Below are 16,357 nucleotides of genomic sequence, written 5' to 3'. Positions count from 1 at the left end.
TTCATGTGCAGTAAACCAAAGGAGAACAAGAAATGGGATGGTAAAGTATTACAATAATGTAAATCCTACTACAGAAATTCTATGAAATTACTAGAAAACGGAATATAGAGCTTGAAAACCGGGACATAGTATATGGTACGGCTATAATTCTAAAAAGATCAACTACAGAAATTCTGCAAGAATACTGCTACAAAACTACAACAGCATTAATACTAGCGCTACTAAAAAAAAAAAAAAAAAAATCCTTCAAAAATACTACAACAGACTTCGAAAATATTACAGAATCTTATTTTGTAAATATTATAAGATACTACTGCAGGAATGGTTGAGTTAAGTGCAGACCGGACCTGAACTCAATCGCTTAACGACCAGTTACTTTTATTCAGCAAAATTGTCCAACGCTCAGGAAAAAAACAAAACAGCAACTGACCTACAGGCAAACAGGAACTCAGACTAGGAATACTCATAAAACAGGCTTTTACTCAGAACGGGCAAGCCCTTAAGAAGGACACACGCAAATTAGACGGTCGTCACGGCGACCATGCTAGACATGACAGAAATACTACATATGTGCACAGCTACAATGACACAGTTGTACCTCTACTTATAAGTTTAATTGGTTCTAGCAGTAAATATGGAATGATGAAACTATTGTAAATCGAAACACATTATCAATTTGAATCAATTGGATTGAAACGGGATTAGTCCGTTCCGAAAGCAAACGAACCTTGTTGAATCAACTGCAATTGCCCTGAAGGTATGCTGGTGTTCAGTAGGGGTTCATACATATACACAAAATAGATAAACATGAAATAAATATAATGAAATATAACATCGTAACTGTAAATGAGAAAAACTGGATGTGTCCCCAGGCTCGTGACGCCAAAAGTTTGCCCACCCTTGACTTAGAACCATTGTTTTTGGGACGATGGACTGGTGGTTAATTGCGCTTTTAATGACGGATTTCTTTTTAGGTTCTTTTTAAGAAGCAGAATGTTGGGAAAAAAGAAAATTTTGAGCTGATTGTAGGCGATGATGAAATAGGTCGATAAATTCTCTATAGAGCGTGACGTCTCGTTTGGTTTCATGTTATAGTCATCATAGTTCCATTCCACTCCATTTAGTTATTAGTATCGATACGACAACACACACACACACGCACACTGCTGTCGTCTTAATAAAACTGAATCGTCTCTGCACCGCACAACACAGTGGCCAGGATCACACTCTCAGTCCACTCTTGGCGCCCATACTCAGTCATCCCTCTCCTTAGAGCGCCCTAAACCTTGCTTCCTTGATTGAGTAGAAGGACGTGTATGAATAGTGCAATTGCGATAGAAGACAAGTTTGAATTACTGAAATTCCGAGTATTGTGGGATGAGTCAGACGAAAGAGAGACATAGATTGTGAACTTAGGTTTTAACTCAGGGGGGAAGTTGAGACATTCCGTAAAAATAAGTTAAAACCTAGTTTTTTCCGAAATTGATGAAAAATTGTCTTCTGAATAAGCTCTCCATATAACTGTTTTTTGAGATTCAAATTACGAAATTTGGACGGATAGAAAAATATTACACAGAAGAAATGTTGTAATATTACAAAATTTGCAATGTTTGTCAAATTGATTAACAAAAATCAATTAAGATAACCATTCACCATTAGTAAATCGCCCACATTGAGAACATTTTGGGATGGTATTTTTCATTTTTGGCAAAATCATTCACTTTGAGCGTGAATTACCTGCTTTCTTTGCAAAATACTGTTATTTTGAACAAATTTACTTACTGAAAAGATCATATATAGGTTATGATTTTTATAAAAGGCAAAACAAAGAGTGAATCATAACAATAAAAACGTCTTTTCTTGGGTTAAATTGACAATTTAACAATATATCCTGGTCATCTGCCTCGAGGGGAATGGCCAACAGCAAGATAACACGTTGAAAATCAAAAGAAAATGCAAATAAAAAGTGCATACATATTTTTTCTCGGATGTGATCAATCTACAAAAGAGAACACTCAAACACTCAAATCAGGGTAAATGATTCTGACAAGGATAATGGTTAAACTGATCCAGTGACTGTATTTAGTGAGAAAGCAAAATTTGAAATTTAGAACTGACAATTTGAAAAATAAATTGTTTATCTTCTAGTTAGAATTTTGGGATAGAATGCTCAAAATGGATAGGGCATCTTATAGTGGGGATTTTGATTTTCACTTAAAATAAATATAGAGACGTGCAACCAGTCGGAGTGCCGATGGACTACCAGAAACCAGATGTGTTAACGACAGTACAGACTAAAGTGACGGATAATATGCTAAACCTTAATGTGACGATACAGGCGAGAAGGGTACCGACACACCAAAGTCCAGAAAAACCTACACCCACGGCGACAGCACTGAAGAGTGAGGTTACAACGCCGACAGCCAAAAATGAGTGCACGGCCAGTACGTAAAATTCGGGAAATTGTGTAGAAGAGGAAAACCATAACCCTAACTCGGTAGTTGTGTAGGCACATGGCCTCAATGTGCACTGACTTAATTTGACTAATTAACTTAAATTTTTGTGGGCCCTCTGTCTTGTCATATGTTTTATGTTTGTTCAATGTTGTAAGTGTTTGTATTCTTTCCTGTATTCTTATCTTTCTTGTCTATATGGTTGTCCAGCGTTTAATCGGCCCACGTAACTGAAAGGATTAACAGAAAAATATCGAGGGAAAAGGAAAAAGGGAACAATACAGTACTCATTGAGACGAGAAAAACGTTTTTAAAGAGGAAGACGGTTTAAAATGTATTGTTTTAGATAGAACCGATAGGACGTCTCGTTAGGAATCGGAAACGTTCGTTTTTTTTAGAAATCGTTTTAACGCTAAGGGTGTGCAACATAACGTCCGAGAGCCTATGGAGTTCCCAGAAAATAAATGTTTTTTCAGTTGGAAAACGATGAATTTAGGGGTGAAAAGTCTAGAAAAATTATGTTTGGTTATTTTAGGTGCTTTAGATTATGTTAATGCCAGAATAACACCAAGAAAGGATAGAATAATAACAAAAAGAAAAAAGTTAACCTATTCCGGTTTTCAGTTCAAAATTGGAAAATTAGGGAATGTGAAGACGAGGAAAAATCCAATTGAGTGAATTGGAATGGAGTAATTTGAGAATGAAAAGCATTGTTGTACGAGAATAGTGGAATAGCGTGAGTAAATTCTTTCTTTTCATTGAATATGGAGGAAAAATTCATTGAGTCGAATGAAAATGAGTAAGATGAATCATTGTAGATCAATGCACGTCATTTTCACATTAAGTAGGTGAAGCTAAGATAGTAGATTGAATTGGTTTGGAAAGAAAAATAAATAAATAAATAAATAAATAAGTGAGATGGTTATATGTCAATTTCCCATTAAACTAGTGGGCTAAAAAGCATGTGTTAGAGGGCGTAGGAGAAGGGAAAGTTATGTAGAAAATGGATTGTTGGCAGAGCAAGTAAGGAAGTTACAAATACAGAAAGATAAAAGTTAGTAAAGGACGGTAAAAAGGGGAAGAGATAGTAGGCATTGAGGAAAAGAGAAGAGGGGGACATGCAAGTGACAAAAGGAAGAAATGAAAAGGGGAAAAGGTAATTGAATGAAATATTTGTGTTGACAATTGGCCACAGTAAAGAGCATATATTCCGGATGGACGTGTATAGCTAGATACCATCGGACAACCGAGAGGAATTCCAGAGGAATTTAAAGTTAGGAATGAAATTAAGTCTGGATTAGAATCAATGTTTATCTGGATAACTCCGAATAAGAACGCAGAATGGATTAATTACATTTATTACAACCAGCAACGTTTTTACATTAACGAGGCCTTTAGTGCAGTAGGAGAGCAAAGCGATTTTCTCTTAGCCAGTAAAGGAGGCGTGTGTCATATGATAAAGGAGGAAGGCTGTACGTATATACCTTTAAATACATCCGAAGCAGGAAGCTTCACAAAAGCACTGTCAAAGATTCGTGAGTTGAGCAATGAAGTGACAGTAAATACTGAAAAGAACAGTATCTCTTTTGATTGGTTCTCGTCTACATTTGGGTACTGGGGTGGTATGTTAGCGAAGGGGGAAATTCTTGTACTAACTGTCGTAATAATTATGTGTTTGTTGTGTTTCTGTGCCATACCTATTCTTGAAAGAGGAATTCTTAAGACTTTTGGAGAACAAATGACAGTAGTGGCTAATACTAGGGTGGCAGAAGCTCAATGAGCACGGTTAGTGATTAAGTATCCAAGCCTATTCCTTAGTGAGGAAGAACAGATGACTCAGCTAAATTCAACGCCTTGAATTTTATCTGGCAACGTTAATAGTCAGTCTACATTATAATAAAAAATGGAGCATCTGCGGAAAGAGACACATATGATGATCTGGACTGAATACGATATCAATTAGCACTATTGTTAAACACGCAACACACTATATAGCACTAGGAATAACAGCAACAAATATATTGGTTTCTGATTGTGATTCTTTTGTTGGTATGTCACACTGCCGGGGAGCAAGCTGCTGTCTGGGATGGTCAGGATGCATCGTCGCTTCCGGGTTTTTGGCTGCATGGAAACTGAGCGTGATGCCTGCTGGGATGAATACTCACTCCAACATCTGACTTCACGACACCCGTTGGCGAATACGACAATGCATGGTCTTCAAATTGTTCACGGGGGTCAGGCCAAAGGCCAATGTGGATATCACTATCCAGTCATGCACTAATCTTGGAATGTATCGACGACTGTTACCGAAATTTGTTATCACTCACTTATCAGTTCATTTATTCATTTACCTTTATCACGTACCGATCAACCGTCGACGGTCCGCGTGTATAATCCAGTGTGTACGGATAAAGATAAATGAAGGGGGGGTTAGTGCATGGGTCAGATGTTTGGAGTGTTGGGGGTTTTTGTAAATGAAACATGAACAATGAAAGTTAGAATGATCACAGCAGGCTGACCGCCGGAATTTTATTTTATTTTCGATTCGCGTAAACTCTGTCCGTGTATTGATATCTATGATTTGTAATACTTTGCCACTACTCTGTATTGATTTTCAATTTTTCCATTCAAAGTGGGAGTATAAACTCCCAAAAGGGGGGATAAGGTAACAGAAGAGAGAAAAAAAAAAAAGGGGGGATATGTTGTGGTAAATACACTTGCAAATGTAGAATAGACTTGCTTACATGTAGAAATTTAGAAAGACTTGCTTACAGTAGTGGGAAAAGGTCGGGTAGACATCCTTGAAGATACTCTTGGCAGACATTAAGTTTCCTTGAAGATAGCGTGCAAGGGAAGGGACGCTCTGTACTTGATACGTGATACAGGACCGCCTTTTGGGGTGTACTCAATCGAAGCCTAATCGTCACTACCAGCTTTAAATACATTGTCATGTTCCTAGCTCTGTGAGATCTTTATTGACGCATCAATAAAGTGACATCTCCCTCCGTAACGAGGCTGGCTCCTGTCCATTTCTCTTATCCACATATGAGAAGACTTTTCTCTCGATTATCGGACCTCCAATTTCTCCAACAAGAGCAGGGTCAGCAACCTTTTCGGTGTGGAGTGCCACTTTCAAATTTCGTGGAAATCAGTGTGCCACACCAAGAATAATGATTTACATAACATTTTTTTTATATCCAACAGAACTGTAATTTTACACCAGTCCAAATACACAACATGGATATACATTGAAATCGTATAACTGACCAATTTATCGTCCACTATTCTTGTTAATTAATAAACTAAAAAATGAATGTGAGCAACATGTGGAAAGGCCTGTCGACATCCATGACTTCAACTTGTTACATAAGACTCAACCAGAACCAACAACTACAATCAAAAAACAAGTGATATGGACAGCTACCATACCATTCATCAATGAAGTCTTACTTGCAACACACACACACGCACAGGCACTTCTTTGATATATTCGCCATTAGTAAATGTTTTTCCGTGCTTTGCTATGCAGTGAGCAATGTGATAGCTAGCCTCAATGGTGGTGTTTTTAGCAGTGACATAAGTTTTCAGGGTCTGTGTTTGTTTGCCGTACCTGTACACAGCGTGTTTTAATATCTGCGCCTCGTCAGACTCATTGAGTTTTGTCTCGTAATGACCTTTAACACTTGATGTGCGAGGTACAACGCTTTCAAGGCATAATACACAAACAGCACGGTCATTTTTTTGCACAAAGCCCCAGTCATCTGTCCAAGCTGGCTGGAAAAGACAAGATTTTTACACTGGAGGAGCGGTCATGATTCACTCGTTTATCGCATGCCAGAGTTTCTGTGGCTGGGTCATAACACGGATATCCTACTCTCCTCGGCGCCGCGCATACACACACACACAGACGGAGCAGAAGAGGAGGGGCGCTATCGTAAAGCCTTTAAACAACATGGCGCGCTACTGTAAATGACGCAATTTCAGGTAAAAATGCGCATTAAAAATAAAAGATCATTAATATTTTCCCGCGCGCCCGTGCCACTGGTTGACCCCTCGCGTGCTACTGGTTGACCCCACTGCTGGCACGCGTGTCATAAGTTGCTGACCCCTGCTGTAGGTAATACACTAAGACGTCATCATTTGAAATCATGCATGGCACGAAAGGTTCCCCTGCTTAAACCAGCACATGTCGGGGCCGGCTTAAGTTTCCATTTGACCATTTGGATGATACAGAGAAGTCATGGGAGAAAGTTTTGTAGTCAGATGAGACCAAAATAGAACTTTTTGGTGATAATTCCACAAAGCGTGTTTGAAGGAAGAAGAATGATGTACAATCCGAAAAACACCATCCCTACCTTGAAGCATAGAGGTGGTAGCATTATGCTTTGGGGGGGGTTTCCTGCACATGGGACAGGACGAGTGAACTGCTTTAAAGAGAGAATGACTGGAGTCGTGTATTGTGAGATTTTGGGGAACAAGCCTCAATGGCACCTTCTCTCAGTCAGGGCATTGAAGATGGGTCGTGGCTGACTCAAACACGACACTGACCCGGAGCACACAGCCAGGAAAACCCAGGAGTGGCTCTGTAAGAAGTATATCAAGGTTCTAGCATGGCCCAGCCAGTCTCCATACCGAAACCCAATCAAAAATCTTTGGAGGAAGTTCAAACGCAGTGTTTCTCAGCGGAAGTCCAGAAACCTGACTGATCTAGAGAAGATCTGTCCCACACCATGACACTTGGTCCTCCACCTTTGACAGACTTCTTTTACACACTTTGGGTTTAGTCTTTCTCCAATGTGTCGAATGAACATAATGTTTCATAACAGACCCAAATAAATGTATTGTTTGTGTCATTAATGAACTCTGGTACAGTTGTACTCCATCCACACAACATGCTCATCAGCAAAGCTCAGTCTAGCTTTTTGCTTATCATTTTATTATTATATTTTTGCTAATGAGAGGTTTGGTCACTGCAGTGTGGGCCTTCAGTCCAAATGCTTTAAAACGGTAAAATTATATGATATGACACGACAGATCCTCCTCAAGTTCAGCACTGAACTGGGGAGCAATTCCAGCTGCAGTGTTGTAAAAATTACCCATTGACATCATTCTCTGCAGTCTTCTTCCGTGAACAACCAACCTTTTTGGGCGATTTGAATGAGTTTTTAGTTTTTTAAAGATTCGTTATTCTTAAAATTATAGCTTTGTAACCATCAACTTGTCTGATAGGGTCCTTTTCATTTTAATCTGGACAACCTGCTACAAGAGGCTGTCAGTCAGTCAGTAGAACAGCCCACTATCTTGCAGTGTCGGTGAAACTGATCAAGGACATTAGCAGCACATGCTAGATAAGCACAATTAAGTGGGAGGCATCTCAAAGTGTTCCCTAATTTTGATTAATGCATTGTTGGCAAAGTACAGGTTTTTAGTCTAATCCATCTTGTGAAAACATGTTGTAGTAGCATAGTATAGACACAACAAAATTATTGCATGGTCTATAGAGTCAGACTACCCAAGAAATGTGGCAATGGCACATATTTCAAGCATTATCAATCACTTAGCCCTAAATTCAAGCATTTTCCTACAAACCCTGATAATATTTGGTCAGCGACAAGAAAACTACGCAAATGTATATAAAATGTACCCACCTGCAGTTCTCGTACAACCCTCTTGATCAGATAGTTTCCCAACTCAACACCTTGAAGACCAGGTTGGGTGGAAGAGATAGAGTAAAATACTGCTGCATTTACTTTGTTTACATCCTCAGCCAGATCAATGTTGGAAAATTCCCGAACAATACCCTAGGAAAGAGAACACAGACTAAGTGTAACCAGAAACCAACACTTTTTTTTTTTTTTTTAAATGGAGCAATAAATAAGAAAACTCACAATCTGCTTTTTGGTCATTGTGAGAAAAGATTTTCGGCACCAAAACTCAAAAGTGCATTTTCTGGTTTTAGCCCAAAGTCGATTGGCTCTCACTAAGCCAAGAGAAGTATTGTTCCTTTTAATGCGTTCCTGGAATACTATTTGATTGATAACGAGTACTGTAATGTGTGGGATACATTAAATGTTGTAACTCATACAGGAACAAAAAGACAGCGGTAAATCAATGGGCAAACACGAGGACAGAATTTTCAGTTTAAGATGTCTGAATCTTGTATTATTTGTAAAAACATTTTTGCAATAAACCATATGGTTGGAGAAAAAAAGAAAACATATTGGACAGTACCCAGAAATGGAGAAAGATATATTGGAGTGGTTTGAAGTCCAGAGACAAAATGGACATGGAGTGTTTCGGCTTGGTGTTCATTTACAAGCATGGTTAGAATCATTACCATCAGCAATGTTCACCTTAAGCTGCGCGTGTGTGCAATTAGGCACTGCCCAGACGTCTCGGCGCACAAGAAGACACCCTGCGCACAAAAATCAGGGATCACGGCTAGACAACGCAGCTACGTTACTTTACCTACGACAATGCTTTTGTGCAAGTTTACGTCTATTTTAGAGAAGCTGCTTTGTTGGCTTGGCTTACAAAAAAAAAAAAAAAAGAATTGAATCTTTTGCCACCCATACAGCTCGTGTGCTTTTCATCCATATATTACCAATCATTATGTGACATGATGCACAAAATGACTTAAGGGGAAAAAAAAATAAAGCAGTAGCGGGGCGGCAGTAGCTGAGGAGGTAAAAAATTACAGTACAATACAATACAAAAAACAAGCGGAAATGCAGGGAAGAGGGGAAAAAGCAAGAAAAATAAGTACAAAGCTTGGAAAAAAAGAGAAAAAGTAACAAATGAAAGAAAAAAGGAAACTATCGACCATGGTCATATCCCTCGAGAGGGGTGACCGACAACAAGACAAACACATACAAAAACAGAGAAAGTAAAAAAAGACCCCTGGTTTGCATTATTGACAATCATATTGCTTTTTTTTTTATCCCCACGCCCTTTAGGATCTAATTTTGTAACCTAGGAGATTTAACAAAAAGAAAAGACTAAGGGGGGGCCTTTCGACCAGGATGCATTTTTTTATCTGAAGGCTCACTCACCTTTTCTCCTTGCAAGTTTAAAGATGTCTTCTTTTTTTGTTCTGAGTGTCTAGTAAACTTCATTAGGATCAATAAGCAAACATATTTACAATGTAGTGCTAGGAGACTGGCCCAAGTTATGAAAATGTATCAAATAATTTCAAATCAGCATTTAGCGAAATTCAGTTATTTTACATTTTATATACAGCGGGACCTCGGTTATCGCGGTTAATGGGGACCAAAACCACCCACGATGAGTGAAAATCCGCGAAGTAGCGGCGCACCTTCAAAAAATAAATTAATATATATATATATATATATATATATATATATATATATATAAATATATTTGTATTATTTTTTTATTATTAATATTTTTTTTAGACCCGGTTAATGGGGACCAAAAAAAGGGAAAATCTGCGAAGTAGCGACGCCCCTTCAAAAATGCTTAAAAAAAAAATATATTTTTTTTTTTATTTCCTCCCACGTTCCAAAAACATGCATTTCAGGTGGATTGGCCGGTCCAAATTGTCCCTAGGCGTGAATGAGTGAATGAGTGGTCGGTCCCTGTGTGCCCTGTGATTGGCTGGCAACCAGTTCAGGGTGCCCAATGCCCGGAGATGGCTGGAATGGGCTCCAGCCCCCCCGCGACCCTAATGAGGATAAGCGGTGAGAGATGAGATGAGATTATTATTTTTTAGACCTGCGAAGCTCTGAACCCGCGAACGTGGAACCACGAAGTAGCGACGCCCCTTCAAAAATGCTTTATATATATATTATTTTATTTGTTTAAATTATTTTATTTCATTATTGCGCGAAGTAGCTAGGTCCCACTGTAATGCCTTTTAAACTAGTCAGTGCAAAATAAATGTTTTCATATTAAAGTTTTGCTCTTTGGGTCTTTGGGTCAAGGGTAAAACATTTTGGGTTTTTGGCTCCAAAAATTTCGATACACACCTACTTGGTTAAACAACATAATTTTGTTTTATATTCAAAATTACAACTGCTAGCTGACAATCTAGTGGTTCAATAAAATGACAAAACATGCAAGCTTAGTGACAACTGGACCCAAAAAACTCCAAGATTTAGAGCAATTATCTGACGGTTTCTAGCCCAACCTGTATGTTATCGGAGATTTCTTCAGTGAGGGCTACATGCAGCACCACCAGCGGCTCCCCAGGCATAGCAGCGTGAGTAAATGCATAGCAACGACGGTAAGGCCCCACTCTGTGTTTCAGATCAGCCCAGTTTCGTACAGGGTGCACTGCCTCATACCTGCAGGCAGGATACAAAAAATATATTTTTCAAACTGAGAAGCACGGTCGGACAAAGGGTTGTTTTGTTTGAAGAATCACGTCTGCAGCCTTACTGGCTTATCTTTTGTAGGATCTCACAGGGTGACTGCCATGTGATCCGCTCCAGTCGAAGTAGACCGACAGAGAACCACTCAGACAGCAAGCTCTTCAAAGTTCCATTTAAATCCTAGGAAACATAAGATGTTTACTCATCATTAGTCAGTAAGAATTGTATCCTAAGAAAACGAATTTGCTTTCATTAATAAAGGTGGCATGTGTTGTCCTTGAAAAGATGAAAGTAGAACACCATTTGGGATGTGCAACACAATAGGTAGATAGATAGATACTTTATTCATTTATTCAGGTAGGGTGAAAGTTTAGAGGGAGAATTTATGTCAGTCATCGCATAGCATGAAATGGACAAGAAAAGTCCTGTTTCAATACAGTCGAAACACCAACTCAAACCCAAAAAGAAAAGTTTATTCAAGCACGTCTAGGAAATGGATGTACTTGCACTCGCAACATAAGGAGCTTGACAGGGGTTTCGACAATATGACATACCAGAAGATGTCGTCAGCGAGTAGAAAAATTCCAAATACTGTACAGCGCCTTTAGCAAACACCGATTACAAAATAGTATAACAACTAACATGAATTACAATTGAAGAAGCACCACAAAAGGCAGAAGGACTAATGGGAAGCAATAAAAAATAAATTACTCAATTGAAATGTTGAAAGCACGACTTCCGGTGGCGCAATGAGGTAGACGGCAGCAAGGAAAGTAGCTCTGACAAAAATCACTAAAGAGTAATGTAATACTTACTTGGAGAAAGACAGAAAGGGTACACATTGCGACTCATATTAAAGAGAAATTCTTCAACAAAACATGGTCAAGAAGGGGAAACTTGTTGAGGAAACGGGCGCTAAGGAGAAAAAGATCGAGGGAGCAGAAGGAATGTCATCGGTCGACGAGGGACGTGACTCGGCCATCCTCCATGAAATCCGTAAATTACGGCAAGAACACACTGAAGCAGCCAGTGAGAACAAGATTGCTATGGCAAGACTGGAAAAAAGCATCGAAGAGCTTCTGGAGCGCACTGTGTTGCTGGAGCGGAGGGTGGAAAGCATGGAGGAGCTACATGCTAACACGGAAGAGCGAACGTCAAGACTAGAACAATTAACAGTCTCCTTGCTCCAACAAACCGCCAAACTAGCAACAAAGTGTGAGGACTTGGAGTCAAGATCACGACGGAACAACATTAGAATACATGGCATTCCGGAGGGTGCCGAGAGGAACGACACAATCGGCTTCATAACAAACTTTATTAAATCGAACATTCCGACAACAGGACATATGGATTTGCGCATTGAGAGGGCACACCGCTCTCTGGTGAACAAGTCTCAAGGTAAAGCACTGCCACGGGCAATTATCGTACGTTTCACCGACTACATAGTGAAAGAATCCGTAATGAAAGAAGCATGGAAGCGGAAGACAACGTACGAAGAAAAGACTGTTTACTTCAACCAAGATTACACCACAGAAATCCCAAAAAAGAGGAAACAAGTAAGGGACGTTATCAAAAAGTTAAAGGAAAAGAACGTAAAGGCACAATCCCCATATCCCGCCCAGCTGAAGATGTTTTTGGACTCAGGAATAAGAACATTCTCTACACTGATGGAGGCAGCAACATTGCTAAAAGAAATGGGGATCGAAGTGGAAGAGGACAACACGGAGACACTGCAAAAGATGGTGTCAAAGAACATTTGGACCACAGTGACCGGAATTGAGAGGAAGACAAAGGAACACCCCCATCATAGAAGGTGACTTACAAGCTCTCATGGAGCAAAACGAAGCCAAATTCGGATTTGGGGTAAAAGAGTAAGGACCATATCTGCCCTTTCTATTAAAAATTCAATAAGTTAGAAGTAAGTAAAATACCAAGTAAAATTGTTATCTTTAAATTAAAACAATATATGTGTATATATATATATATATATATATATATACCTGTATATTGGCATAGAGCTACGCTAAAATATTTAGTTAGTTATAACTATGGACGACGGTACAAAAGTTCTCCACGCACTGAGTGCATATTTCCAGGAGGGTAGCCACAACTCTCCGATTGGACTCTTGGAAGACATGGGTTTTTGTTTTTTGGGTGTGTTTTTTTTCTTTTTGGTGGGGAATTATGTGTGCTTGTCAATATGTTTGTTAGTTATTTGGTTTGTTTTGTCAATGGAGGTGTTAGTAATTAATGTAGTGTTTTTGTATGCTTCAAAAATCAGTGAGACTCAATACAAATCGTGAGCAATCTAAATATTGTTTTATATAATGTACATGGGTAAACCACCCCATCAAGAGAAAGAAGATATTGAATCAACTCAAGACATTGCAGAGCTCAATAGCCTTATTACAAGAGAAATATTTGACAGAGATTGAACATAAGAAGCTAAAAAGAGAATGGGTGAACCAGGTGTTCTACGCATCCTATGGTAAAAGGAGGGGAGTAGCAATTTTACTTGGAAAAGGGGTGGCGTTTAAAGTCGAAAAAAAGTGAAGGACAATCTGGGGCGATATATAATGATTATAGGGTCAATGGCCGGTTGGGAAACATCAATAATGAATGTTTATGCACCAATTGAGGAAAAGGGGACATTTTTTCAAGTATTAGCTAAAGTAATAACCAACTGCGCGAAGGGAATGTTACTTATAGGAGGTGACTTTAACACTGTACAGAATTGCAAAGTGGACAAGTATCCTTCAGTACATGGAACAAATACAAAGAGGTCGAGGATGTTGAATAACATAACTAAAGAATTGGGATTGATAGATCCATGGAGAGAGAAGAATCCCCAAACTAAAGACTATACTTTCTATTCAAACCCGCATGGCAGCTATTCGAGAATTGATTACTTTTACATTTCAAGACAACATATGCATACAGTAGTAGAATGTGGTATAGAGAATATTACTATAAGTGACCATTCTCCAATTACTTTGAAACTAAGTTTAGACAATGAACCCCATTTTAGGTATTGGAGAATGAATGTATCTCTCCTCTCAGATAAAAACGTAGTACAGGAAATAAAACGGTGTATAAAAGAATATTTCCAAATCAATGACAACAATGAGGTTTCTCCATCAATATTATGGGAAGGAGGGAAAGCCGTAATAAGGGGGAAATTAATTGAAATATCGTCCCGACTGAAACGAACACGCTTAAAGAATCAGAAGGAATTGGAGGATAAGATTAAGGAACTAGAAGAAGAACATAAAAAAACACCAAATGAATCCAGATTACAGGTATTAAAAACAACCAGAAGCAAATTAGATGAACTTTTGACAAATAAAGCAGAAGGGGCTCTGCGCTTTGTGAACCAGAGATACTATGAAATGGGCAATAGAGCCAGTCGACTGCTAGCCTTCCAACTTAAAAAGGCCCAAACAGATAGAATTATATCACAAATAAAACATCCTATCTCTAAACAATGTTTAGTAAAACCCAAAGGTATAGCAGAAGCATTTGCAGATTATTATAAAGAATTATACAAGGACTCAGAAAATGACTTAGATAACTACACGGCACAAAACTTTTTAGGAAAACTACATTTACCAACACTAACAGGGGGGATACATTAGAAATTATTCACCCCATTACAAAACAGGAAATACAGGATACAATAAATAACTTAAAAATAAATAAATCACCAGGAACGAATGGATTCCCGGGGGTGTTCTACAAAAGCTTTAAGGAAGAATTAACACCAGTACTGCATAAAGTATTTAACTATGCTCTAACAAAAGGAGATCCCCCCAAATCATGGTCGGAAGCCATCATAACAGTCTTGCACAAAGAAGGAAAAGACCCAATATTGTGTGAAAGCTATAGACCAGTTAGTTTACTTTTTAATGATCTAAAAATTCTTACAAGCATACTGGCAAAAAGAATGCAGAAATTTATAGCGAAATTAATTAGAAATGATCAAACAGGGTTTATTCCGGGAAGGCAGGGTGCAAACAATATTAGGAGGATACTAAACATAATTACGAGCACAAAATCTAAGACCCAACCCTCGATGTTACTGAGCTTGGATGCACAAAAAGCTTTCGATGGGGTGAAATGGAGCTTCTTACATCAATCACTTATAGCTTTTGGCTTCCATCAAATATTTGTTGAATGGGTGAAAATAATCTATAAAAATCCTAAATCTCGTCTTAGAGTAAATGGTCACTGTTCAGATTTCTTTGATATCAAAAGAGGAGTCCGGCAAGGGGATTGTTTAAGCCCACTCTTGTTTGCAATAAGCTTAGAACCACTCGCAGAATCAATTAGACAAAATGAGCAAATAAGGGGGATATTTGATGAAGGAGGAACAGAACATAAAATATCATTGTTTGCAGACGACCTGTTGGTAATGCTGAAGGAACCTTCGTTATCAATACCACCACTGTTGGAGAGCCTTAAAATATATGGAGAAGTAGCTGGGTATTCAAATAATGAGAGCAAATCAATAGCAATGATGATATCAGGAAAATGTCCAACAGATGTGATTGAAAGATTTGATTTTAAATGGACAAATAAAGGGTTTAAATATTTGGGGGTGACCATTACACCACATTCCACACAGCTGTTTGATGCAAATAATGGAATGTTGATAAAAGAAATAAGGAAAGATTTGGAAAAATGGGAAATTTTGCCCTTAAGTCTTATCGGAAGGATAGAAACAATTAGAATGAACATATTACCAAGACTATTATTTCTGTTTCAATCCCTTCCAATTCTGATCCCGGCATCCACATTTAAAATGTTAAATAAATTGATAACAAAATTCCTTTGGCAAAACAAGAAACCTAGAATAAAATACAAAACCCTGTTAGCTCCTAAAGAAAAAGGGGGCCTAGACCTACCCAATATTAAATATTACTATTGGGCAGCTCAAATTAAACCACTCATCTTGTGGATTACTACAGACAAAGATACGATATGGGTGGACATGGAGCAGCGATCTTGTCCAAATATGCCTGTGGAATCGTTACCATACATATCAGTCACGAGGTGGAAGAAATTAAAAATCCAGAATGAATGGATTAAGGGAACTATTAAAACTTGGTCAACAATACAAAAAATTTTAAAAATATCAAGATCTGTGAATAGGGCTACCAAAATAGCGAAAAACCCAGACTTTAAACCTGGGGTTATAGAGGTAAGGTTTCAAATATGGGCCCAAAAAGGACTGATGTTGATTACCCAAGTATTGGAAGCACAGGCAATGAAATCATTCGAACAACTCCAACAAGAATTTGACCTACCCAGAAATGATTTTTTACAAATATTTGCAACTAAGGCATTACCTCCAGAAACACGAGGAATGGGGGAAAATATGTAAGGAGCCAACTAACGTAGAGGAATTATTAATATCATATACAAAAGGACAATCAATAAAGGGGGTTATATCAAAACTATATAAAGCCCTGAGAATGGATCTCAGTAATGAGGACATGGCAGTTAAGGAAAAATGGGAACAAGAAACTAATGTAGCGATAAAAGACAACGAATGGGAAAAAACATTGAAAG

At 38.4% G+C, this 16,357-nt stretch overlaps 1 protein-coding gene across 4 annotated transcripts in view; it reads right to left on the bottom strand.

The window, feature by feature from the left end:
• Nucleotides 1-16,357, bottom strand: part of mlycd (malonyl-CoA decarboxylase) — a 44,023-nt gene that overhangs the window by 22,425 nt on the left and 5,241 nt on the right. For 3 of the 4 annotated variants that reach the window (XM_088341082.1, XM_088341081.1, XM_088341083.1), the window contains exons 2-4: nt 10,854-10,966; nt 10,603-10,759; nt 8,102-8,254 (exon numbers count right to left, since the gene is read on the bottom strand). In XM_088341082.1, coding sequence (XP_088197208.1) covers nt 8,102-8,254; nt 10,603-10,759; nt 10,854-10,966 — 423 coding nt within the window. The remainder of the gene's footprint in view (nt 1-8,101; nt 8,255-10,602; nt 10,760-10,853; nt 10,967-16,357) is intronic. The other variant, XM_088341084.1, reaches the window with a different exon arrangement.

Source organism: Urocampus carinirostris, chromosome 7 (genome assembly GCF_059441175.1).
Source record: "Urocampus carinirostris isolate Australia breed hairy pipefish chromosome 7, RoL_Ucar_1.0, whole genome shotgun sequence".
In the NCBI taxonomy this organism is placed as follows: Eukaryota; Metazoa; Chordata; class Actinopteri; order Syngnathiformes; family Syngnathidae; genus Urocampus; species Urocampus carinirostris.
The sequence above is the reverse complement of the archived record's forward strand: the minus strand, read 5'-3'. Positions and strand labels throughout refer to the sequence as shown.